Source organism: Rousettus aegyptiacus, unplaced genomic scaffold, assembly GCF_014176215.1.
Source record: "Rousettus aegyptiacus isolate mRouAeg1 unplaced genomic scaffold, mRouAeg1.p scaffold_m13_p_7, whole genome shotgun sequence".
Taxonomy (NCBI): domain Eukaryota; kingdom Metazoa; phylum Chordata; class Mammalia; order Chiroptera; family Pteropodidae; genus Rousettus; species Rousettus aegyptiacus.
Genome location: NW_023416310.1, coordinates 3,365,379 through 3,392,052, shown reverse-complemented (window position 1 = coordinate 3,392,052; position 26,674 = coordinate 3,365,379). Strand labels below are relative to the sequence as shown.

Genomic DNA, 26,674 nt, shown 5'->3' with positions numbered 1-26,674 from the left:
ATTTTGAGGGAGAATGACGGGAGATGGACCGAATACTGTATTGGATATAGTAAAAAATCAGGTAAAACACGTAAGGACATTTCTTTACCCTTGGACATGAGAATAAAAAGTGAGGATGTGGATTAAAAAGCTATCAAATTCAATTATATTAAGACATACTTTATTTGCAAATTTTCCATGTGAAAAATCGAGTTAGTAGAATCAGAAGCCTAAAAAGTATAAGAATAAGGTTCTTACAGTATACCGAGTAGAAAATTATCGTTAAACGTATTACCCTGACGTGATAAAAAAAAGTGATTGGCTTTCTTATAAAGTATACATTTCTCTGAAGAAAAGACATGAATTAGGATTAGAAATCACAACCTTTACCTTGGCTAATTTTTCTCCTCTGAAGTTCAAGGTCACTGCTTCTGTATTCCGAGGATTGTGAACCTCTATGTGAACTTCATCATTATCTTCATATTCTCGAATCAGGGCTGCTTTCAACCTGGCCATTTCGTTCTGTTCTCCATGGACTAAAATCTACATAGAATATGTTTTAAAAGAGCACAGGGAAAGACCCTTAGTTCGGATCAATAATGGCTCCTATCTGAATTAGTTAAATATACACTGGAAGTTACTACACATCCCTAGTTAAAAGGACCTCCAGTCATACTTGTACAGACATTTTCATTCTGTTCGGCTCTAAAAGATCCTTATGTGGAAATATTTCAAGAGAGAGTAAAGAAATTCCTATTCTACTCCAGTTTTTGCCACTAACAAGACACACAACCTCAAGGAAGCCAGACTTCCAAGGCTTCTACGCTCGCACTGGGCCAGGTGACCTTCCTGCCTGGGCTAACCGACGCCTGTCCAGCATCACTAGCAGGCAGAGGCACCTGGGCCCAGCGGTGCAGAGCCCGGGCTCTGGGGCCTGGTGCTTTAACACGAATCCTGGCACTGCCACTCACTAGCTGTGTGACTCTGCACAAGTTACCTAATCTCTGTTTTCACATCTACAGAACAGCTGTTGGTTGTGAGGAGTAAGCGAGCCGATACATATAAACACTACTACGGTGCCTGGCACATGGCTAATACCTAATAAATGCTAGCTGTTGTTTACTGTTATTTTATTGTGTAGATATACTTTTGCTGGCTTGGTTATTAGAAGAAGATAAGCAACAGATTCAATCCAGAAATTTAAACCGACAGCAGAGACAGTCTGGAGAGCGATGAGACTGGACGGAAGATGAGGTGGTGATTCCGGAGAGGAAGGGCCACACGACCTTTCCTCCCTGGCCTTCACACCCGGGAGGACATCAGTCAACCACACACACTGGAAAACACCCATGAGCCGCCTACGCTGCAACTTCGCTCGGCAGGCTATGGTGCTAACGAGCAGGCGAGCGGTTTCTCCACCACGGCGTCTGTTCACTGAGGGCCGAATCCCTGTGAGGGCCCTCACGCCAGAAAGAACTAGAAACTGACAAGAGCACACATTAAGATACGCGACATCGTTCGATAGTCGTCAGGAAAATGAAAGTAAGAGTCACAACGAGACAGCACTTCATACTTCCTAGACGGCTGTAATTCAAATGCTAGGGTGGCTGTAATGTGAAAACGGGAAAGGACAGGCGGAGCTCTGGGGTCCTGCTGCGAGGAATGACACGGTGCAGCCGCTGTGGAAAACAGTTTGGTGACTCCTCAAAGAGTCGAACGCAGGACCACCGCATGGTCCAGCAATGCCACTCCAGGGTCGTACCCGGAAGAACTGGAAGCAGGGACTCAAACAGACACATACATGCCAACGTTCACTGCGGCACTATTCACAATGACCGAAAGGTGGAGACGACCCGAGTGTCCATCAACAGATGGAGAACCAAAATGCGGTCTAAACGTACAGTGGACTATTACTCAGCCACAGAAAGAAATGAAGTTCTGGCACATGCTACGACCTGGATGAACCTTAAAGATACGATGTTAGGTGGTGGATGATTTCACTCATGTGAAATATCTATGATAGGCAAATTCACAGAGACGGCAAGTAAACCGGAGGCTCCCAGGGCCTGGGGGAGGAGGGACTGGGAACTACGCTTCATAAACACAGTTTCTGTTGGGGGCGATGAAAAAGTTTTGCAAATAGATAGTGGTGACAGCTGCACAACACTGTGGATATAATTAACACTGCTATAGTGTGCACCAAAAAACTGTTAAAATTGCAAATCTTATGTTTTATATATTTTACAATAGAGAAAAATTTAAGGAAAAAACCCCCAACAAAATGCCATTTCCTCTAAACTACTTTTCAATGCATTCGGAAAGGGTACTTCATCTGTTTTCTTCCCCCGCTAGGCGCTTTGTCTCCAAGACCTGAGGCTGAGAGCCACCAGGCAGTCAGACAAGCGTCCTGGGAACTGCTGTTCCACTGGAACAGAACCGTCAGCTACGGCCCGGGTAACAGGTCACGAACAGTGCTCTCCATCGTCTTCTAAAGACACATGAACTGTCAGCGGCCCCTTAATTAAAAAGTCTATATATGGGGGTGGCTCCATCGTGTAGCAGTTAGCACGTCTGCTTTACACAGAGAAGGTCCTGCATTTGCGCCCCAGGTAGAGCCACAGACCATACCCCAGGTGCGCCAGGCCCCAGGTGCACGCCGTGAGTGTGTGGGAGACGCCCCGCCTTCAGAGATCCAGTTCTTAAGGTGAAACAGCAACATCTGTAGGTCAGGGGTGGAAGTGGGCGGTGGGAATTAAGGAAGGGGAGGAAATATATATATATGCGTGTGTGTGCATGTATGTGTGTGCGCATGTATGTGTGTATGTGTGTGCATGTGTGTGTATATGTATATATTTATTTATTTTAGCTTACCCCGTCTAATCCCATCAAAATATAATTGCTACTTTCATGATTACTTGAAACTTAAAAATATGAACAAATCACGTCAGCAAGGAGCTATGTACTGTATTCCATACCTATCTGCACCTTTAACTTTTATTATAAATGACTTAGCTTTCTCCTTTCTCCACATTATTAAGCACCCACCACATGCCAGGCACTGCATTCACGCTTTAGCTATATGTTCTCTCATTTAGTCCTCACAGTAACCTCAGAAGGTGTTATTATCCCTATTTACAAATGAGGTAAGAGTGGTTCTGTAACTTGCCCATGATTACACAGCACGTAAGGGATAGAGACTTTGGTACAGTCCCATTGTAAGGCCTGTGCTCTCAAGTTACTGGGGAGGCATCAGAAAATAACAAAGTACGATGGAGTTTGGGACGGTAGGTCTGAACAGGTGACCCGTGTAAATGGAGAAATTACAGCACACAGCTTGCCTAACTCAAAGGGGAGCTCTGAAGGTCAGGTCCAAGTGCAAGTGCAAGCACTGTGTTTAAAGTGCTACCTTAGCAGAAGGTGGTGACTGTGAGAACCAGCTATGGAAAGTTCTATGGGTATACTTTTCCCCTGGCTTTAACACTATAAGTAAAATTCATAAGACTAACCACATGAGGCGGTTTCAAAGCACGAATAAATTCGCTGGTTTGCTGGTAATCTGTGTGAGCAGAGAAAGAAATGTAATCAACAGACATTTTCAGTGGTAACTTCTGTCCAGACATGGTAGTGATTTCTTCGGGTTCAGACATGATATGCTGTTAAAAACAAAAGAAAAATAACGAAACAAATAAACTATGCAATTACAAAAGGTACATTTTCTACTTTTTCATGCAGCCCTTAATAAGCACAAAAATCATTCCAACATTGTTGACTTAGTAAATACCAAATACTTATTTTCTCTATCAAGCAAACATTAAATCCCAAAAGCAGATTAAGTAAAATTCAATGTGTTTAGTGCTAGGAGTGAATAATTATAACTCTTATGGTTAGAAAGGCAAACCTGTATTCATAACTATTCTCTTGCTCTAAAAAGTCACTTTACAATTAAGAAGATTTCTATAAAAGACCATGGTATTTCTATTCAGGAAATCTATTTTAAATACATAACCAACACTATCTAAATGACTTAGAACAAGATAAAGTAATAAAGATGATCAAAACAGGAAATCATAATGCATTTAAAAAAATAATATAGACGTCTTGGATAAGAACAGATAAGAATAACACGATGCTCAGATGTTCAGAACCTGCCGCTAAGGTTTTGCACATCAACGCCTACCTCCCAGAGTTAACATCAACCATTCTGTATCAGCAGGAAGATGGGCAATCAGCCCACACGATCTACAGCTTTTCAAGAGACTACTTGTTAGACTCTTCTTCATCGGATGAGAGTTTCCATGCGTTCTTCTCAAATGGGTTCCTATCCATTTTTACTGCAACCAGATAAGTGCTTCTCAGACTTGTGCCGACCAACCTCCCGTGGATCCACCTGTGCGTTCAGCACCTGCTTTAATTCCTCAGCCTTATGAACAGCTCCAGCTACCTACTCCCATTCTCCTTTTTAAACGCCAAAACCTGTACAATTTAATGAACTTCCTCAAGGAAAAACTGAGAATACTGCCGCCCCTGCAATCGTGATCAGCGGTAACACAACAGTCTAAGACTATGACTGACCTTGGCAAGCGTCCCTTCGACACAGTATCCTGCTATAATGACACCATTCCTCTTGTCAGTACACCAGCTTTCAAAGAGCTCTCTGGATAAGCCACTTTGCATCATGCCTGGGGAGGCCATTACGACACTGGGACCAATGTCATCGAAATGATCCATGCTCTGAGAGAGAAAGAGGAAGGGTGCGAGTATGTTAAATGGCAAAGGTTGACAAAGCTTTCCTTAATTTTAAAGAGCAACAAAAGTGAGGTAGTAAAAATTGATCACACAACTGAAAGGGCCTTGACAGGATTAGTAAACACTTAGTCTAATTTCCAAGTTCCTAAACAGTCTGGGCTAGGAATGTTATAAAGTGGCAAAAAGCAGTTAGTTCCCATTGACCTTGTACTGGTAGCCAGGGGACCATGAGGACCATTTTAAGTGCCTAGCATGAAGGCAGAAATTAAAAGGAAGAGTCAAATGGGCTTCTATCCACCCAAAATAGAACTCCGAATTTCCCCAAAGACTCACAATGGCTTTGCATACTTTGTGGTATTTTGAGCTGGCCTAGAAATCTAACCAAAAAATTTAACATTGTTTCTAGGGAAAACTTGGCTCAATTCCTAGGCAATTAACTTAAAAAATAATACTTTATGAACAGAGTCTATTTATAATCAGAAGACTATAACTTGAATTATTTTGGGCATTATTTTACTATGATTAGAGCATTAGTTAGAATGAAACACATTTTTTAAATTAAAGAAATCAGACATTATTGACTGCTCCAGAAAAGTAAACATGAAAATTTTCATATAGAATTTGCAGTGTTAATCATCAAAGATGATTTGGTTTTTGAGTAAGAATAAAAAAACATAGCAAGATATTCTTCTCATCAGGACTCCTTATTTCTACGGCAAGAAGATCCAAGTTATTAGCAACAGTAAATACAGAGAACGTATGGAGACCGGGAAGAAGGGGCAAAATACACTTAAGCAAAGAAGAATGCCAGTTGCTAAACTTTTTATTTCTTTCGGAAAAGTGATGGCTGTTAGAGGAAAGGTGAGACCAGCGAGGACTAAGCCGCAGGACAAACAACAGGCATCTCCCGCTATGACTTCCCCGTGTCTCAGCCGCCCTTCGCCCCTGCCCTGCAAGGACTCACCTTGAGGTTACTAATATGTTTGAAAACAAAGGGATTATTGATGTTGATCTGTTTGCGAATTTTGTCATTCATGGCATTTACATATGTCTGGTACACTGCCATACACTTCTTGGCCAAAGATGACGCATAGTATATCGGAATATCGTGGAGTTCTGGGTGATTCTGCCAGTACTCATCTAGAGAGATTTTACAAGAAACAAGTGTGATTTTGTTATGTGGGGTAAATAGTTCAAATAACAAATGACACATATAATTTTTTAAAATCCAGACAAGCAAGAAGTTAAAGCATACACCTATATTTTAAAGAGGCTGAGAAAAATTAGCCTGGTCTTACAAATTTAAACGTATAAAACCAAAACTTATCTCTAAATACTAATACATGACCTAAAAAGAATGCTGTGACCATGGTCCTGAGATGTGGATGCGTTTAAAAATGATTCAGTGAAGCTGACTCTGAATAGGAGACTATAACTTATCACCTCAGAGAGATACAGAATACTGTGATGGTTTTAAATAGAAATGCATTATTAACATTTCAAATAGACTTATCGAAATTAGACTTTTTATAACAAGACTTGGCTAATTACAAAATAGGACTGCCAAATGAATTAAAACCCATTTTGAACACTCAAAAAAAAAATTACTGTGACAATATTTTCTAAAAATTGCTAACCAGTTTCTGATAATCAAAACAGTGGGCAATATACTTTTGAAGGAAAGTTGATGTTTAGGGAAATTCTCATTAAATCTCAAAATATTATAAGGGTAGTACAGCCAAACATATCATTTCTTCTACTAGGCGCACCTGTATTTAGGAAATGTATTAAAAGCTGACTTTGTAATTTACATTTATCATTTCTAATATTCAAAACCATGTTATGAAAATTCATCTCCATTTTATAGATTATGAAACTGAAGCTGAAAAAAGGTGGAATGGCATGGGAATGCTATTTTTCTACCTGATTTATAAGTGAGAACTCTATTTAAGATATGGACTTTTCCTATCATTATATTTCCTGCTTTGCCCTCTGGTTTATCTATTTGTGTTGTTTTTTTAGATGCAACTAAAATTTTTAGTTGTGTCAAAGTTTTTATACATGTTCTTATTTCTCAAATACCTTGCACAGTATACTACATCCCAACATCACATCACAATTGTCTATATTTTGTGAATTTTTACATTTTGTGTATATTTATAAAAATTTTATAAATTTTAAATATTTAAAAAAACTGAAATAACTTGTCCAAGGTCAGTTATGTGGCCAGGTCACAGATGAGATTTGAAACCAGTGATTCAAATGGCTGTCCTCTTCCTGTGTGGCGTTACGAGAAGACTCTAAGGGAAAAGGAGCGAGCAGCTGCACAATGCAGTGCCAGCTCATAAGAGGAGCCGCGCGCTCCGATGGCGGGGCTGCCAGATGAAAGCGCTGGGAACCAGAACTTCTTAACATAAGTGTAACATAAGCGTATCAGGTATTTAATATAATTTCTTACAATTCTTGAAAACAAAGGGATTATTGATGTTGTCTGATAAGTAAAATATTACTTATCAGTTATCTGAAATTAAAATTTAACTGGGTGTCTTGTTCTGTATTTTTTCTTTTTCTGCTAAATCTGACGACCCCATTGATGGAGACATGGTTACATCTTCCTAATCTCCTCTGCTCTTCAGATTACTTTGTTATGGAGACTTTCCATTTTAAGACTTCTAAGGACAAATGTAACTTACAATTAGAAAGAAGGACCAAGTCGGGACCAAGAGAGAAGTGGACTGGATTAGCATTTAGAAAATTTACCTTCTACCGAGTCCTGTCTCTCTTACAGAGTTGCTTTTGATCTGAGGTTGGTCATTCCCCCTTCTTTATTTTCCTTTTCGGAGTAACAGGGACACTATTTATCTTTATCTCAGTGATGTAAGAACTGAGAGCAAGAGCTTAAGATGAGATCAATTCTAGTTCTTCATATGGAAGATATATACATTCGAGGCACTTAGCATTTATCCAAGAGTGCATTCCCCAAAAAGAATCACGGAACGTTTGAGTTCGAAGAGATCATTAATACAAATACATGCAAAAAGTGACACTCACTGTTCTTATTACAAGAATTCATACATGCTCATTGAAGTATTTGGAAAACTAAGAAAAGCTGAAAATGAAAATCATCTACTTTCTCACTATTCAGAGTTGTTACCTTCACAGTCATTTGTGTAATTTTACCTAACTAGGATCCGAGTATATACTGTTTTAAACCCTACTTTTTTTGTCCACTTAATACAGTTATGTGAAAATATATAATGACTCACCTATAACATGATTTTTTCCTACAATGTGATATTTACTGATATATTTCTTTAAAAATACTAAAATGATTATACCCTTACTGACAAAATTTTCTGTGCATTTCATTTACTGCCAAGTGGAAATGATGGGTCAAAAGGAAACATGTTTTTAAGATTTCTGATGCTGACGGCAACCAGAAAGGTACGCCTTTTATATTCCCAACAGCGGTGCATAAGAGTCACTCTTTCTGTGGGCTCTTTCTGGCACCAATCCATATTTTTTAAATGCAGAACCTGAAGCCTGGAAAGGCAATTGACCTATTTAATGCCATGTAATGTTGGCTTGCTGTATCAGCACTCCGAGATCTGAGACTCTCTTGAATAAAAAGGAAAAAACATACCTAAGATCAAGAGCAGCTCCTGAGCCCTTCCAAGAGCAAAGACGGGAATGAGGCCTCTGCCCCCTCTGTTTACAATATCGTGAACCGTGTTACAGAATCTCGCTTCTCGCTCCTCACGCTTCTCATGGATGTGGGTCCCATAGGTTGACTCCTAAATAACACATCAGAAGTGTGAGACCAGGACTGACAATTCCAAAGAACACAAAAATTAAACATCAATGAAACGCAGAGGCAGTGCCATTCACTTCTCCATTAGCACGCCGTTTACTTGAACACATACTGTTCTAATGATATTTGGAAAGAACAAATAAGGACGTTGGAATTAGGAGCTGGCTAAGCAGTAGGGGTTTTTCAGAAAATGCAATCAGGAATAGTCTAAAAGTGTAACTTCCTTGCTCAAGATAATTTTGCTCTTTTTCTTTTATATACTGCTTTCCAGGATTGGGAAAAAGGACATTTCTCCGACTTCTGATGAGTCAAGCTTCTAAATCAGAAACAGGTACCATTTCTTACACTTCCATTAAGAATATCCTCTAAACACTTCGACGTGTGGTGCACTGGCCGGCAGCCCTGGCATCCTGAGAGCTGACCAGACGTATGGCGCCTCAGGCCCCAGCCCCAGTCAGAACCTGCATTTTAACATCGCCAGGTGACACATAAGCACATCCATGTCTGAGAAGTGCTCTGAAGCTCCGGACAGGATAAAAATAACAATTGTTTTTCTGAAGGCTAAAACAACGATCTTCCTTTAATGTCGGTCTATATGCCGGGTATACCAAGAGCTGAGCCAAACTGAATTTGCTTACATGTTGCTGATGGACAACAATAAGCACTGGCCCCTCATACCAGGGCAGGTGGGGGATGCTGTCGGTGGTGAGGGAGAGCAGACTCCCACCTTCAACCCAAGCTCTTCCGCTGTGAACCAAATACCGGTTTTATATACACCATGGGCCCCAACGCTCTCTCTCCCCGTCCCTGACCTCACTGTCACCAACGCACATTTACTAATTTGCTCTTCGCCAGCCCCTCACCCCCAAAAGCTTCTGTATATTAGGTTTTTCTGTTCTCCTGGGACTTGCGACCTAGTAAGCAGACAGCACACACATATATAAGTCTGTAGGTGTTACAGCCACAAGACAGTCACCACAGCAAAGGCAGTAGGGCCACATCATTTCTGCACAACCCTTAAGATGTTCTATGAATTTGGGGTGATTCACCTAGACAAAAATATTTAGGAGATAGCATATCCCTTCTGATATTAGACTGAGTTAATGCACTTTAATAGCAAGAAAGCGGAGCTGCACTACAAAGAGAAGCCAAAAAAATTAAAATTTTATACTAAAAAGTATATTTACATCCAATAACATATTATAAAAATGAGATCACAATATTTTTTGCCACTAGAAAAATTTGCTTACATTATACTAATTATAATACAGTGTACTAATACTTACAATAATAAGAATATCAGGTTTAATATTAGGAATTTCAGCTGCCATTAAGTGTCTATCTTCTTGTCTTGAGAAATCACCTGTATACAAAAGCTGTGGAAAAGATAAAGCTAGATTAGGATTTTGAAAGGCTCCAAATATACTAGTGAGTGTATTTAGCTCATAAAATCTGAAAGTGAAGTTCAACAGAAAAACAGCCTACAACTAATAAAATTTAGATGCAATGCTTATGTCTAATTCAAAATGTGTAACTTGATTCAGTCATAGGTCATCCAGTGTTTCAATTATTCAATCTAACTAATGAAAATAATATATTCCCAGAATCACCCCACAAAGACAACCAGTATATCAGTAAACTGGAGAAGTTATTTTGAACATCTTAGAGAAAAAGGGCATGACAAGGAAAGAAATCTGAGGTATACTGGAAAACCATCCAAAATTGAAGATAAAATCATTGGAGGATATGCATCAAATTTCAAATGAGAATTTAGATCTGCATTTGTGCTATTTTCTGCTAATTTTTGTGCCTTTGAAAAAAGAGCAAGAATAAATGATTTAGTAATACACAGAGCAACTTAATGGGTAAAAATTTCAAATACTATATGAGCAGCTGCTAAAAATTTACGTTACGTTAGAGAACTGGTTCTCAACTATGGCTGCACATAAGAATCATCTGAAAAAAAAAAAAGGCCACAGATTTTGATTCAATGGGCATTTTTAAAAAGCTCCATAATTGGTCATATTGTGTAGCTAGAGTTAAGAACTCTGTGCTAGAGTCAGTCTTGAAACCTATTAGTCTGGGGGTCCCCAACTAGTACAGATCAGTAGGGGTCCATGGCCTGTTAGGAACCGGGCCACATGGCAGGAGGTTAAGTGGGGGCGAGTGCGCAAAGATCATCAGGCGTTAGATTCTCATAGGCGCACCGGTCCCAGGTGCCGAAAAGGTTGGGGACTACTGTGTAGTCCACCTACATTTTCACAGGTTTATCAAGACTTCTGTCAGTGTTTCTCGTTAAGGACGGCTGCAAAGATCCTTTTTGATGAACTCCTTTCACTCAGCAAGGGCTTACATGTGAAAGCTACAACATCAAGAGGATATGAATGGCAAATCAGGTTTTAACGTTAAATACATGCGACCGCAAAGAACGCTCTTCCCTGATTAGTTTTCTGAAGGACTCTGAGAAGGAGTTAGCGCTATGCAGCGTGAGGGAGCTTTACTCTCGGAGATGCTTCTCAATCTTGACACAGAAAGTATTACCGTGGGGTATGGACTCTGATATTTAAAAGGAAAAAGTATCGACCTGTTTATCTTATGTTTCGGTGTTTAGACACTTCACAAGTCTAATGGAAAATTCTTTAAAATTCCTTGGTGGCATAAAGGTCTGCACTGATTTCTCATGGGCAGGAACTGCCAGAGCTGGAGAGTACCTTCACGCCTGCGATCTCTATCATGAACATGGCAGCTCCTAGAACGTGACCCGCGTGGTAACACCAGAACTTGATTCCCGCAACCTCCTTAACTTCATGGAAGTTGATGGTTTCAATTTTGTCCATGCTCTCTTCCAAGTCTGTCTCAGTATACAGCATGTCATCCGCTGATATATTACTAAAATTTTAAAGATGCCAACAAAAAGAATTAAGGGTAAGATTTTTAAAAAGTCTTTGAACTCAAAGAAATTGTCTGTGGATGGTATATGCATGAAGTTATTTCTTAAAATCATATTATATGAATTATGCTATTTCTAATCTCTTGGACTGTTTCTGGATTTTTTTATTCTGCAATTACAGTAAAAATTTAGTGTACATGATTTTAAGTAAAGCACACAGTAAATTAAAGCAAACTGCTCTTTATGATAGTATTTCTCAGCCTTTTTTCCTGCCCCAATACTCCTGAGGGATAAACTCACTCACATACATTGAACCATGGCAGAGATTCTAACACCAGAATGTGAAAAGATTTCTCTACAACGTGTAGCACAGTTTTCTCCCAAAAATTATAAAAGGTACTTCTAAAACAAGAGAGAGTAGTGGTGAAGGACAAAGACTCTGGAGCCAGACTGCTCGGGTCCAGATGTCAGCTTTGTCTCTTACTGTGACCATCAAAGGTGAATTACCTAACCTCTCTGAGCCTCGGTTTCATCAGCTATAAAACAAGATTCATAACAAGACCTACATCATGAGATTGAGATGAAGAGTAAGTGAGTTAACATGTTAAAAACTGAGGACTGTGCCTGTACCAGGTAAGCATCATTTAAGTGTTAACTAGGATAATCATTACGAAAGGTAATGCTCCCATTCTTTTGTATGTATACATGAAGAACAGCAAACGGCATCTTAACTACCCCTGGAATATACATATTAAATGGTGAACTTCCGAAGGTTAATAGCTTGTACTGCGGGTATCACAAAAAATGCTGTAAACTTTCTGATAAAGGAGTAGGTTTTCCTCTTGCAGTTGGAAAACACTTCCCCAGGGAACTTTTTCATTTAAAATAGTCAATTTGCTTTGATCATATAATCTAAAATAAGATTTCACTATATATCACTGGGTAATGTATCTGGTCTTAAATTTTAATAAAATTATAAAATTCCATTTATAGAATTTTATTATCATACCTTATAATGCACCTAAATTACAAAGATTTAACAGGATGCTAAAACTAAAAGAAGACTTTAAGGCCAAGACAGTCCTGGGTATACAATGGGTATCTGATGAGTTGTCACAATGATGAAACTGATGAAATCCTTGTGAATATAGTGTGTCATTTCAAAGCTCAAAATAGCCCATATCTTGAACAATATGTATTGTGTAGAATCAAATGCATGTATAAATCTAATGTAATTTACCTAACTTTGACATAATCTGAAAGCAGCCATCTATAAATAGCTTTCGTGGCATGAGTCATAAACGTTCTTCCTTTGAAACTTGTCTTCTGGAGGAACCAGGGCAAAGCTCCACAGTGATCTAAATGGAAACTTAAAGAGAGAGAGAGAGAGAGAGATTCTATCAATTCTTAAAATATTATCCATCATCTACCTATGTAATGCAACTGTTGCTGGCTGTATAGAAAAGTTACACATGACAATTACATGCTGATACTTTCAGAACACCAAGGGCAGATATATGCAGAGGGAAGAAATAATGCAGCCAGTCCTGGCATAAGAAAAAAATAGTAAAAGTATTTTTAAATATCAAGATACTTTATCAGGGATAACTAGAGAGGAAAGTAGAATATACGCAAACCCACTCTTGGCAGCCAGAATTGGAACAAGCACTTTCCTGGCATAAAGTTGAAACATCACTGTTTATAAACAAAGTTACTACAGAATGTGACCAGATAGTGACCTCAAGGAGATATTCTGGGAAAAGGCTTTCTTGGTCTGAAGTTTTACAGCGGTCCCAGGTGTGTGCTATCTCCCTCTCGCTTACTCCAGCGGTAGTAAGTTCCTCTAATCTGTGATGCAACATGGAGTCCTGGCTTAGCCTCAGATGTCTGCAACATGCTTCCTAGTAGAAAATATGCTTTCGAAACACCAGAATCTTAAAAACTAGAAAAGAATGATTTTTATAGGAAAAGTCCATGAAAATCAGTGTTGTTAATAAAGAAAAAGACTTACTGACTAATTAGTAAAAGATCAATTTCAGCTGGGTCAATTAAATCAATGTAAGGAAGGGCATCCATTCCTTCCAGGCCAGGGTGGATCCCACAGTCCAACTGAAAGAGAAAGAGAGATCACAATTCCCTACACATTTTATTAATATTCATTCAATGAAAAGACAATTTAACTGATCCGTCACACACATAATCAAGATGGACTCCATACACTGGCTTCTGGAATGCAATTCTTATTAAATGTGGGAAATATGCCAGTAACAATTCTAAACATAGCTCACACTTAGGGTCATAGGACACAAAATTCAAGACATCTTCTTTCCAACTAGTTTTTGTCTAACAATGAATGAACTCTTAAAGAATTCTGATATCAGTAGATGACAGTCATTAAAAAAGTTTATAGACTGACTACCAGATCTGAATATTGGGAGAAGACAATGGTTAGAAATGGAAACTTTCCTGATCAGGGCAATTTAAGTATTTTAAGGTATTAGGGAACAACTTGAGTCAGTCATTAATGAGTTATACACTCATTTGGGGGAGCCCTTCTACCAAATTGTATTAGTTTCTACCAAATTAATACAACAAATGACTAAAAGGATGACCACGTATGACATGTACCTCTTCTTCCAAGACTGGGCGAAGGGAGAAATGGGACCAGGGGAACGTGATGAGCCACAGGGCTGCCTTTCTAATGGAGACCATAGGAATCACCTCTATCTTTCAGACATGGACATGGGCTTAGGGCAGCAGACTGCCTTGCCTGGGGCCAGTGGTCCTACTGATAACTTACAATGCCAAACTGGCTCTATCATCGCATGCTGCGTGTGTGTGAATGAGGTGGGGTATCGGGTTGGCTAGACTCTCCAAGAGTGGAAGAGGGCCTTGAAGAAGCAATAGTTTAGATCTGGTCGACAAATTTTACAATCTTACAATATATTTTCCCAGTTTATCTAATGTTCTGTCAAATCACTAAGTAGAAGTGTGTATTAGTTCTTCATATTAACAGTTTATAGCATAGACTACATATACCAACTATAATATTTTTTTGTGAGAACAGATAACTACTCTACCAGAAATGACCTAACACCCAGTGCAGACACAGCTATACTGTTAACCTGACTATAAAATAATAATAATTACCATTATTTTTCTTCCTTTGAACTCCAGAATAATACATGATCTTCCAACTTCTTGCCCAGCTCCACTGCAAACAATCAAGGGGAGAAATAAAAATGATCAAAAAACAATCAAAATCAAGCTCAATAAATTCAAACTTTTTTACAACTTGAACTATGCCCCATTTGGTGACAGCGCTCACTTGAGGCAGATGAGAATTCCACAAAATTACAAAGACAGGGAAAAACAGTGTCAATGTGAGAGGAGGAAGTGACCCCTGGGAGTTCAGGGATTCTGCAGTCGTGAGAGAAGGTGGTACAGATCCAAGAAGCCGAAAGGTTAAGTTTATTCCCCCTTCTGAATGTTAGGGTTAAATTATGATGTATTGGACATGTAAACGAGCAGTGATACAAATCACTTAACTTTTAGAATCAGCACTTAAGTATAAACCCATAAGCACTTCAAAATTCTCACTGTAAGACAGCAATATGCATTTACCTAATAGCTTAAATTGAATTTTCTTACTTATACCTGTGAATCAGTCCCTTTCCTTCTACCTTATCATCTCAGTGTATCTGATGCCGAGCACACCTGGCGTTATCTACTGGTGTCATCCACCCACCGGGGTATCTGACAGGCGCTTTCTATTCAGATGTGCCGAACTAGTTTTCACCTCGAGGCCATTGCTCCTCCTGAATGCTCTGCCCTCAGATATGCACACGACTGGCTCCTTTGCATCATCTGGGTCTCATCCGATTGTCACCTTCTCAGAGCCTTCTCTTGACTACCTCCTCTCATTTGTCCTTGACACCGTTCTATCATTACACTTATAACTACATGAAGGTACTGTATCTACTGCTTTACGGCTTGTTTCTCCCTGTTTAAATGACAGCTCCCGAAGAGCAGGGACTCTATCTCAGTCACGACTGGATAGCTACAGGGCCCGATATATAGTAAACCTCAAGATATTTATTGAATGAGTAAAAACTCCATATATTGTGAACCTTGGAAGCATTATGCTAAGTGAAAAAAGCCAGTCGCAAAAGGTTACATGTTATAGGATTCCATTTCTATAAAGTGTCCAGCACAGGCAAACCTGTAGAGACGGAAAGTAGATTAGTGGTTGCCAAGGACTGGGGAAGTTGGAGGGAAATGGGTATGACTGCTAAATGGGTACAGGGTTACTTTTTGGGATGATGAAAATGTTCTAAAGTCAGACAGTGGTGATGCGAATAAAAACAACTGAATTGTACACTTTAAATGAGTGACTTGTATGTGAATTACATCTCAATACTGCCATTATAAAACAAGAGAACTCCTATATTTACTCCAGACCGCCCCATCTCTGGGATTTCTTGGGTGAATAACATGACCATTTACCGGTTGTCCAGCCTAGGAATCTGGGTCAACCTAGCACTCCTCTCTGCCCTGCCTTCCTGCCCCACAACTGCCCCTTTCAGCACATCTGATCAATTACAAAGTTCTAAAGATTTCACTTTCTTACTCTCAAACATACTTCTTTCCGACCCACTGCTGCTCATTTCACTCACCTCAAGCTATTATTGCTTACACCTGGATTATTTTAATCACATCCTAGATTCCTCCCACTTTGCGCACCCCTTTATTCATCTGCTACACTGCTGCTGGGAGCAAACGCCACCCTTTCCAAAACATAATTTCCACTATAACCCATCCCTGCTTAAAATCCTTCGTTGGCTCCCTATAACTGACAAAAAAAAGACCCAAACGCCTCAGTGTACACACAAGGTCCTTCATAAGATGGACCCTGATAGCCTCTCTCTCTTCATCTGCTAATCTTTTAGCCACAGCCCTAAGGAAAGTGGCTCCAAACCATGACCAGTCTCATTTGCACACGTGCCACTTCCTCTGGCCAGAACATCCTCGCTCCTGTACTTTCTATACTTTACCTTTCTCTAATGGCTACTCGTTCTTTAAGACTCAGCTCACGCATATTTTCCAGGACACATGAGAGGGCATCCTCTTCTCCTCAATCTGTTAGAAATCCCTTTGCCATACTCTCGTGACACTCAGCGCAATGCCTACCTGTTATAATAGTAACGGCTTACTGAGCACCTACCTGCCTGATCTTTCTTCCTCACAAGAACAGCTGCTGTACTATTTCCACATGAGGAAAACAAGTTCAGTGAGGTTGCTGACGTAGCAAGAGGATTAAGTAGGGACCGGATTTCAGGTCTGACTCCAAAGTAATGGTTTCCTATTATTCCAAACTGCCTCTCCAGTACCTTTTCATTTTGCACTGCAATTCTCTCCTAAAGGGTGACTTCAGTTAACTTGGCCCTGTGTCTTATGTGTGTCCCCAGTGCCTCGCATGGTGCCTGACACTTGACACCGCAGAACAGACAGAGATGAGAGGTATGAACTAAGCAGCAAGAAACTTGTGTTGTCTCCAGCAGGTGCTCAATGAGTCCTTACTGAGTAAATGTGTAGAGAAGATACTAACTTTTGGAAAATGCACATTCATGTTGTGCTAATATCTAACAATAAATGTGTGTGAATTCGAATTGCTTATTTATGGAATAAGTTCTCCACGTTTATAGTTCCCTTTCTAAGCAGCGTTCTTCTGGTAGCAGGCCATCTCCATTGACAGGCTGGCCTTCCCACGGACGACCAGGGGCTGCGGAACTGTCCTTAGGATTCTGAGTCTCCTCCTCTCCAACTCTCTAACTTATTCTGCTAGAGTCTGAGCTCAAAATGGAACTCATACAAGTCCCTAACTTACTGCCTCTCACATCGTGGCAAATGTCAAGTCCTGGGGTTCATAAGAAAAAGATTTAGTTCTGTCTCACACTGCTACAGCCTTATCCGTCGGCATCACCGGTTCTCTCAGCGTCCGCCACTTTTTAGCGTGTGTGAAAGCGCCCAGCGGCCCCACAGACCTCTCCCCGACCTCTGCCCTCCGAATTCCAGAATCATCTTCTTCCCTGAGACTAATGAAAAAGCGAAATCCCATTCAACCTATCCACAGTTCTCCAAACCCGTCCAGCTGGAGAAGCCGGGCCCACAACTGCGGACCAAGGGCAGGCTGCCGAGGCATGGTCCAGTGGGGGGCTGAGGCAGCAACCACCGTTACCCGCCTGGCCCTCACGGCCACAGCCAGTGGCTCATTCCCTCTCGCCGGTCCCTTACAGGGGTCGGATCAGCAGCTGGTCACTCTCCTCTGCAGGAATCGCCGACATCCCGGAAGTCTGAAGGAGAAGCACGGGTGAGGAACAGGTCACGAGTGTCTTTCTAAAGTAAAAGCAAAGCCATCAGGAATCAGAGGATGAGCGCTATCCACCACGAGCACAACTTCCGGCGCTTCCGCGCCGCCACACTAGGCTCCTCCCCCCGACTTCCGGTCAAAGAACCCAGCTCGCGAGGCTCCTTCCTACGCGGAGTCCGACAACCCGGGTGGGGTAAGGAATGCGCCTGCGCGACATCTCGGGGGCGGGGCCCGAGGGCGGGGCTAGAGGGCCGGAAAAGCTGGCGCTGGAATTAGAACGGGAGTGACTGCCCCGGCGCGGGCTGCGGGGGCAGTGGGCGTCTGACCCCGACCGCAGGCGACCCGGGGGATGGGCCAGCCGCTGTGAGGTGAGTGTCCAGACCCGGGGGCAGCTGGGCTGAGCCTGTCCAGGAATGCGGGCCCCGAGGGCGGCACCGGCTGGGAGGCCCGCGGTGGGGCGGATGGGTGGGGCCGCGGGCGCCGCGGTCTCCACGGGGGCCCGCCCTCCGTAGGTCGGAAACTCGGGCCCCAACGCGGCGCCTAACGGACAGTGAGAGCCCAGGAGCAGGCCGAGGCCTGCGGGAGGATGCAGTGCCCCGAGTGCCCGATCCCTGTACGGGCTGGGATGCAGCTCCGGTGACGACGGCGTCGTGTGTGGATGGCTCCCGTCCGAAGGGCGACGGGAGCGGGAACACCGCAGAGCTGCTTCCCCTGTCCGACTCTATTTTGTGGGTTAGTGGGGAGCACTCACTTTTTGTGCTGGCTCTTGTTGGTTCGACCAGGACTGCACGTGGCAGAGGTTGTGTCTGTTTTGTTTACTGTCGCCCTGCGCACCTGCGCGTGGCAGGCACAACACAGCAGTGGGGAATACTTGGGAAGCCGGGTGGAGTCTGGAAAGATCTTTGGAGCCAGGTCTGGCTAGGTTCCAAACTTGGCCCCATCTATTATGAGCCTGGTGACCTTGGTGGGACGCTTCGACTGCCACATTGACAGGGGCCGTAATGCTGCAACCTTGCCTGTCAAAGGCATATGGAGCACCTTGCACTGGTGGCACATGGTGGATTTTCAGTACATGGGAGTTGTTTTTTGGATATCATCTCCCAAGAAAGTTCGCTAGTTCATTAAGCATGTCCTCTGCCAGGCTGCGCCAGGCATTGGGTAGACAGAGACCAGCATCCCACCCCCACTAGGAGCTCACAGTTGAGAGTGCATAGGTAGACAGTAGTAGACCGATGCCCTGAACAGGGGGTGTCCTCAAGCTGTGGAGGGAGCATCCCTTAACCCAAACTGGAGGTCCACAGGAGGCTTTCCAGAAGAGAAGCTTGAACTGAGTCTTGAAAGGTGAGTAAAAGATGGGAGAACATTCCAGCAGAAGGAATGGTGGGGGCAAAGCATGGAGACATGGAGCAGAGGGATGCTGAGGAGCAGCTCTGCATTCCTTAGAGAGTAATCGTGAGGCCCTTGTGGAAGATGAGGCTGGAGAGGGAGGTAGCGCCTCTTATAGAGAACCTTGCCTTGGTGGTAGATTTCAAGTGGCAAGGGGTCAGGCTGGGACATGAATTCCTTAAAGTTGCACACCACACCTTGTGCATTTTTATGGGTTGTGGGTTCACCACTTCCATCAGATACTGTGCTTATATACAGCAATGGTCTAGTGATGATGTGGGGCCCCTTTAGAGACAAGGAAGAGAGGATAAAATGAGACCATGGAGTTGGTGTATTTAGTGGATCTTGGCGCTTGCGTGGATATGGGGCCTGGACCTTTATCAGGTCCATTGTTTTCCAGAAAAGAATTGCCCATGTCAGAATGAAAGGAAATTATGTGCGCAGGCTGTCTGTGGAAACTTTGAAAACGATAAAATAGTATTCATCACATAGTAAGCAGATTCCCTTGTTCCCTCTGTAGAATCCCATCTTTGGGAAAAATCTATTATGTTGTCTTACTCACAAATCTTCTTGAAAAATGGGTCACAGTTCCCTAATCTATCAAATGCAGATGATAACCTGCCTTCTGGAAGCTCCTTGAGGGTGGGGGCCTAGACTCCCGAGCATAGTATTTGTTACAGATGAGACCCTTAGAAAAAATCTGGAAAAAACGAGTGTGTCACCGGGTTTCTGTGAGGATACACTGAGACAATGTGTTTGGAGTTACTAGAACAGTGAAACGTTATGTAGGCTAGTTAATAATTTTCCAAGTGTAAGAGAGGTGTTCCCATAAACAGGCAAGGATGACTCTATTTCCAAGGCATTAATTATCACTTTTAAAAAGATGTATGTAAGACTGACTTTGGGAAACTTAAGATAGCTTCCTCTGCTGGCTTCGCTGGAGTGAGGAGGTGAGTGCTAGTACCTAGCAGTATTTTATGTCACCTTTTACCTTAAGATGGTTCAGGACTTCAGGAAAAAGGCATATTTCTGGGAGGTATGTATGTCTTCTAAGCCGTACCATTTTCAGAATGTGAATCTGAGACAGTAACTGAATCTCAGTGTCTTGAACTGATTAAAGAGAAGGCACTGGAATAGCCCAAGAACTAGATGACATGTCTCTGTTACTTCTGAGCACAATGCTTTTTACACCTCTAGTTATGATAAGCTTTCTCCCTTTTTGGTTCCTTGGGTTAGGTTTTTATAATTTAAAAGGAATGAAAAAAAGAATAGCATCCAAATTTTGTGGTTAGTTTAAAATATTTGTAAGAAGAATATACCATGGACATGGAAGGAATTAGTGATTTTTATTAGTTATGCATAAAGTGATTTATAGTTGCTTTTCTGGGTATAACTAAACAGCATTTCCTTTTCTAGGGGAGCCGCTCTGGATCAAACTATGCTGAAAAATGTTCCGGAAAGGCAAAAAACGGCACAGTAGCAGCAGTTCCCAAAGCAGTGAGATCAGCACTAAAAGCAAGGTGGGGGGGCAGGGGGGTGGAATTGGGACCAGGATCGAAAAGCAGTGAGAATTGCATTTCCTCTAGCTCACATTGCATGAAGGATGCTAACCATGGCAGACCTGCTGCTAGTCTTCAAACTAGGTGTGTTTTTAACATTCAGTTTTTGCACTGGAGACACATTCTGTGCTTGATTCAATTTTATTTTGATTTGGTAGATTTTCTGAAATTCTTAACTCCACTAACCTAAGCAGGTCAGGGCCTATAAACGGTCTCATTGAAACAAACACTGATTTTGAAATTTTTTACATGATAGAAATTGCATGCAATTAAGGGGCTGAATCACTTGAGTTCTAGGGTTTGTGGTGTATGTGCATGAGTAATTCTCACTAATATGTATGATGCTTTGTGTTTTGCTTAAGTTTCGTTGGTTTTTCTTTGCAATTCGCATAGTTACACCCCGCCAGTCAGCCCGTTTGCTGCCGTGGGCTGGGTACCAGTTGGAGTAATTGCAGAAGCACTGGGATGGGGATCAGGAGACCTAGATTAGAGATCCGGGGTGTTTACTAGGCATAACCTTGGGCAAATCACTTCACCTGTCTGTGTCTCTGTGCTCATTTCTTAGACAGATAATGCTCCCTGCCTGCTTTGCGCACAGGGTTCTTTTTGGGTTCATTGGAGATAACATGAAAATAAGGTGTAGATTTTCACATACAAGTATCAGGTTTCTTATCAGGAGACAGAGGCACTGCCTTCAATTCAGACTGAGGACGTTGGCATCATGTTTCTCCAGCACTGTCTTATGGGAAGAGCAGTTGGGGTTCAATGCATTGATTCAACTCTAGTTAAGGAGGTAAATGTTTGGTAGAGAACTTGAGGGAGGAAAGTGCCTGATTTGTTTGTTATTTCGCAGTCTGTGGACTCCAGCCTTGGGGGCCTCTCTCGATCCAGCACTGTGGCCAGCCTGGACACAGAGTCCACCAAAAGCTCAGGTACGGAGGCGGGCGGGCTCATGTATCGCCGAAGGCCTTTAGCTGACGTTCATGTAGTTTTACCAGGCACACAGGGCCTTGTGTGTTTGGGTTTTCTCTCTCCTCTGCCTTTTGACAAGAGTTTAGAAATGGCTGCAAATCTGGTGGAATGCGGGTTGAGGGTTTGGAGAGGCTGGTGAAACCCACTTCCTTGGAGGTTGGCATGTGGGCAAAGCACTCTTAATGGGTCCTAGAGCAAAAACATGTGGAAAATATCATAGTAACAATTTAAAAGTTTCGAAATAGCTTTTTAAGAAATAGGGTGGCAGAGTGTGAATATACCAGACTCATATTGTTGATGGGGTACAGGACAGATGTCTTGCTGATATAAAGGATTAGGGGCCGTTGACCCAGATACAGCAGTTTGTAAACATCAGGAGTGCATGGCATTAAGGGTGGCATCTGTCACAGACACTCGAAAACATTTACACAGCCACCCAAATGAGCAGCTGTTTAGAAATTAAAAGGTGGCTCTAACCCACCTATCAGCCAGTGTCTGATGGAAATGTACTATGTTCATTTCCTTGTCTAGAATGCTTCCACTGTTCCTGTAGGACCATAGACTAGTCAGTCTGTAAAGGTAATGCGACGGGGCAGAGAAGGAAGCCCGTGATGTAGAAGGGAAGATAGTAGCCGTAAGGTCTATTATCTTTACCTTCAGATGCCTTTAAAATATTAATAATGTGGCTGGGCATCTTTTTATTACATGAACATCGCCTAAATGTCATCACATAGTATCTCCCTGCTGCCGTAGATACCGTCAGTACTTTGTGGTGACTTTGTGTTGTGTTGGCTGGGTTTGATAGCACACAGCTCCTCTACCTGTTACCCTGTTATGTTAAGGGACTTCTGTCCAGCACGGGGACTTCCTGTCCAGCACCGTTCCCAACTGTCCAGTGTTTTCTGGGTGACCAGTAGCCAGACTGAGGTGTGGTTTCCTGAATCAGAAAAGTTAAATGTCAACATGGTTAACAAGGGGGAAGAAACCAAAAAGTAATTAAGTTAATTAAGTATCATTATGCATGATAAAGGTGCTCCATCATTAGTTGGCAATTTAATTTTGTTTGTTTCGAAATGAAGAACGGTAATGCTTGATTTATTCCTAGTTTTATATTTAGCATATTCTGAGTCACTGAGGAAAGGGTAGTGAAATTTTAAGTTCTCTTCAATTACATCAGAACACTTTCTATTTTAGAAGATTTTATTTTTGTTACAGGTTAAGTTCTGATGACACAGTCTGTTTCCTATTGGGAAAGGGATTGAGAACACCTCATAATGTAGCCATTCCTTTTGAAGCCTTACAATCACGATATTCCTTTCGCCTTTAGGACAAAGCAACAGTAATTCAGATACCTGTGCAGAATTTCGAATAAAGTACGTTGGTGCCATTGAGAAGCTGAAACTCTCGGAGGGAAAAAATCTTGAAGGGCCACTAGACCTGATAAATTACATAGATGTTGCTCAGGTAAAAAAAAAAAAAAAAAGCTCCGTTTCATGAGATTCTGGAGCGTAAACTCACGGCTGAGGAGAAAGCCGTGCTCCCCCGGGTCCATCTTGTCAGGAAGCCATGCTTTTCTCCCCTGCCGTGGTCGTGGGGGGCGCAGGTGCCGTGGGCATGAGTCGCACCAGACAGCACTTTTACTTCTGGGCCTGACCTCCCCGTTAGCCTGAGGAGCTGCGTGTGGAGACCGCTCACACACCATAGGCTGGTCCTTAAATACAAGTCTGGCACAGCACACTGGGTCTCCACTGAACCCCTTTTAGCTCTTTGAATAATCGGCTTCTAGTCGTGTTGACTTAAGATGCCTATGTAGTCATACTGTTTCCGATAGGAATTGAGATGAAGTGAGTTTCAAAAGCATCTGGGTCAAGGAGATAGACAATTGGATTGCATGTTCATTAACGAAGGGACGTAATGACTGTGGGAGGTGGCCCTTACCAGTTCACAGAGTGTGGGTCGCTCTAAGGGAGTATGATCTCTGCAGTCATGGAGAATGGGATCATGGAATACGACTAGTTTTCCAGCATTTAGTCTGGAATCTACGGTCATTCCAACAACGTGCAAGCAACAGCTGAGTGTACAGCATCATCCTGAAAGACTGCTAATGTTCCCCCCACCCCGAGTACATTAGGGTTCTTCTCATTCTCGTAAAGACAGCTACCTATCGCCATAGAAACTGGGCTCGTCAAATTTATTGACAATACCATTATTGTTATTCTGTCTTTTGATCCTTGGAATTGCTTTAAACAGTGAGAAGGAGGTGGTTCCATAGTGTAGCGGTTAGCGCGTCTGCTTTACACGCAGAAGGTCCTGGGTTCACACCCTAGTGGAGCCACAGTCCAGGGTCTACGGCCACGCCACCCTGGACAAGCCCGATGTCTGATCTCAGAAGCTAAGCAGGGTCGGGCCTGGGTAGTACTTGGATGGGAGACCACCTAGGAAGACCAGGTGCTGTAGGCATAAATAATAATAATAAATAAAACAAATAAAAATAAACTGTGAGAAATAATTGGCATAGCATCACGAGGACTGAATTAGGTGCACATAGCACGTTTACCATAATCTCGTTAATGCAGGCAACGTTTCCACAAGAACAGCTCCAGTATGGAACGTCTACTGATTGCCAGCAGTCTTACTTTAAAAGACAGGCAGAATTCTGATATAGGGGACAGAGCCGGGTAATCTGCTGGGGACCATCGGGTGTCAGCAGTTTGACTTGTTTCTGAATAGCTCGAAACGCTGAATGGTAGTTTGGGCCACTCACTGAGCAGTTGACTCGCCCGAGCCCTGGGCCATGGGGAGACCAGCCATGCCCAACACCTGGGTGGCGCGGAAATGGCTGAGACAGTGGTTCCTGTGCCGAGTCCTGATGCTTCATGTGCTGACAGACATTAGTGTGACCTTCGAGTATGTGAAGAACTTTATTTTTCCAGTGTAAATGTTTTAACTTCACTGGGATCTATGGGAAGTATGTTTGTAATTAGAGTTAACCCCAAAGGGATGGAACAGTCCATCTGGGGTGCGCTGATCTGCGTTTTGCTCAGATTTGTCGATTGTAAAAATAAAAATCGGGGAAAATTTTTCTGCCTCTTTTGGAGATAAATTCTTGCTAAGCTATTGTGTGTGCTACATTCTTTAAATGGTTTGTGATAGCCAGATATTAAAGTTTGACTAATCAGACTTACTATAATAATTTTTGAAGTATGTCATGTAATTTTTATTTTAAAGCAAGATGGAAAGTTGCCTTTTGTTCCTCTGGAGGAAGAATTTATTATGGGAGTTTCCAAGTATGGTATAAAAGTATCAACATCAGATCAGTATGTAAGTAACTTATTAAGGAAAAAATGTTTTCGGTATTGGGGAATTAAGGGCCCACCTGCAATGAGGTCTGCTCTCGTCTGCAGAGTGGTGGGTTCGTAACCATTCCGGGCAGCTGGACTGCAAAGGGACCCTTGTCTTAGGGCGGGTGGAACGGGAGCGTCGCTGCGGTCCTCCCGTGTGGTCGGGCCCATGCCAGGGCCCCGCTGCTGCCCGCAGTGCATTTCAGCTTAGGGGACCCACCACCAGTTCAGGGCAGCCGTCAGCATGGAAGCTGGGCGTGGGGAACTGGGTCCTGAACGGCAACCATCTAGTGAGCATACTCACTCTAGTGAGAATGTCCCTTTGGGTGATAGACCTGTAAAACTACTTCCTCCCAGATGCATAGATACAATAAATCTGCTTGGGAAAATCTCACCAGAATGGAGACGTGCGCACACGAGCCGTGATCCTTCTCTTCCTGACCTCTGCAGGACGTTTTACATCGGCATGCTCTGTATTTAATCATCCGGATGGTGTGTTACGATGATGGTCTGGGGGCAGGAAAAAGCTTACTGGCTCTGAAGACCACAGACGCCAGCAATGAAGAATACAGCCTGTGGGTTTATCAGTGCAGCAGCCTGGTGAGCTGTCAGGGTCCCTTGGATAGGTTCTCATTCATCAGACACAGTGGCAAAACCAGGGACCGATTACAGTCTTTTCAAAGGCTGAAGAGATGCCGTCCACTCTGCATCTAACACCTGGCATAACATGATGGCTGAGGAGCAGGCCCAAGGGCAGCCAGCTGTCCAGAGCCACTGCGGGTTGGGGACTGTTGGCTGGGCCAGGACAGCACTCGCGTGTATCAGGGTCATAGGTGTGGGGCAGACGCAACGCGGGTGAGAGAGAGTGCCGTGTCCTCCGGGGGCAGAGGCGCCCTGCTCCTCTGTACGTCACTGTCCTTTCTGACTTGTGACGGTCCTCCTGAAAGGCCGCAGTGCTGTGTGCTGCCCACTTGCAGTACTCCAGAGGGAGCAGGAAGGAAGTGCGGGGACAGGCGTGACCCAGGCAGGCTGTCTCAGGCCTTCCAAAACTGGTGATGTGTAGGATCAGAGATGTTAAGAGGGTCAGATTCATCTCTCTGCTGATCAAGTTCAGGAAGTGAGTCATGAACTCTTACTGTACCTTTTCATTTAATGTAGGAGCAAGCGCAAGCAATCTGCAAAGTTTTATCCACCGCTTTTGACTCTGTATTGACATCTGAGAAGTCCTAAATTCTACAATCAAGTGGAATGTGACCTCACGCGACACTTAGCTGTTTTCTGTAGTTTTCAATTTGCAACGTTGAACTATTATGAAAATATGAGGTGATCCCTTGCTCTAGATTTTCTAAAGAAAATACAATGTATAAAACATCAATCATTTGTTTTTCTATTAAAATATGTCTTATCAACAATGAGTTAACTCTCAATGAACTTACCTACCTACTGGGACTAAAAAAGAAACCTCATTTCTCACTTTTAAACACAAGCTTAACCCCCTGAAGTGTCATGGACGCGTTCTTGGTCATCAACAGTGAGAGCTCTGAGGAAGACCGATGCTGTCTGCTCTGTAGCACTTCCTGGTGACATGGTCTCTCTGGCTTAGAGCCCTAGTCAGGCAGA

The 26,674-nt window shown here is 42.7% G+C and overlaps 2 protein-coding genes and 1 pseudogene across 5 annotated transcripts in view; 2 read left to right on the top strand and 1 right to left on the bottom strand.

Annotated features, from left to right (window-relative positions):
• CPSF3 (cleavage and polyadenylation specific factor 3) overlaps positions 1-17,911 on the bottom strand; it is a 32,238-nt gene extending 14,327 nt beyond the window's left edge. For all 3 annotated transcript variants that reach the window (XM_016121153.2, XM_036223938.1, XM_016121152.2), the window contains exons 1-11: positions 17,721-17,911; positions 14,577-14,640; positions 13,438-13,535; positions 12,667-12,795; positions 11,248-11,425; positions 9,823-9,912; positions 8,369-8,519; positions 5,690-5,865; positions 4,552-4,710; positions 3,486-3,632; positions 370-522 (exon numbers count right to left, since the gene is read on the bottom strand). In XM_016121153.2, the coding sequence (XP_015976639.1) occupies positions 370-522; positions 3,486-3,632; positions 4,552-4,710; positions 5,690-5,865; positions 8,369-8,519; positions 9,823-9,912; positions 11,248-11,425; positions 12,667-12,795; positions 13,438-13,535; positions 14,577-14,640; positions 17,721-17,770 (1,395 nt within the window). In that variant the 5' untranslated portion in view covers positions 17,771-17,911. The remainder of the gene's footprint in view (positions 1-369; positions 523-3,485; positions 3,633-4,551; positions 4,711-5,689; positions 5,866-8,368; positions 8,520-9,822; positions 9,913-11,247; positions 11,426-12,666; positions 12,796-13,437; positions 13,536-14,576; positions 14,641-17,720) is intronic.
• A 108-nt stretch (positions 17,912-18,019) lies between these two features.
• ITGB1BP1 (integrin subunit beta 1 binding protein 1) lies at positions 18,020-26,469 on the top strand. 2 transcript variants are annotated; one of them, XM_016121143.2, is made up of 7 exons: positions 18,020-18,164; positions 20,599-20,702; positions 21,595-21,673; positions 23,041-23,177; positions 24,942-25,034; positions 25,505-25,654; positions 26,213-26,469. In XM_016121143.2, the coding sequence occupies exons 2-7, from the start codon at positions 20,631-20,633 to the stop codon at positions 26,282-26,284; spliced, it is 603 nt and encodes a 200-aa protein (XP_015976629.1). In that variant the 5' UTR covers positions 18,020-18,164; positions 20,599-20,630; the 3' UTR covers positions 26,285-26,469. The 2 variants fall into 2 exon arrangements, with proteins under 2 accessions (XP_015976629.1, XP_015976630.1); XM_016121144.2 differs by lacking the exon at positions 18,020-18,164 and adding an exon at positions 18,319-19,137.
• LOC118606076 lies at positions 24,058-24,173 on the top strand (annotated as a pseudogene).
• Positions 26,470-26,674: the final 205 nt, after the last annotated feature.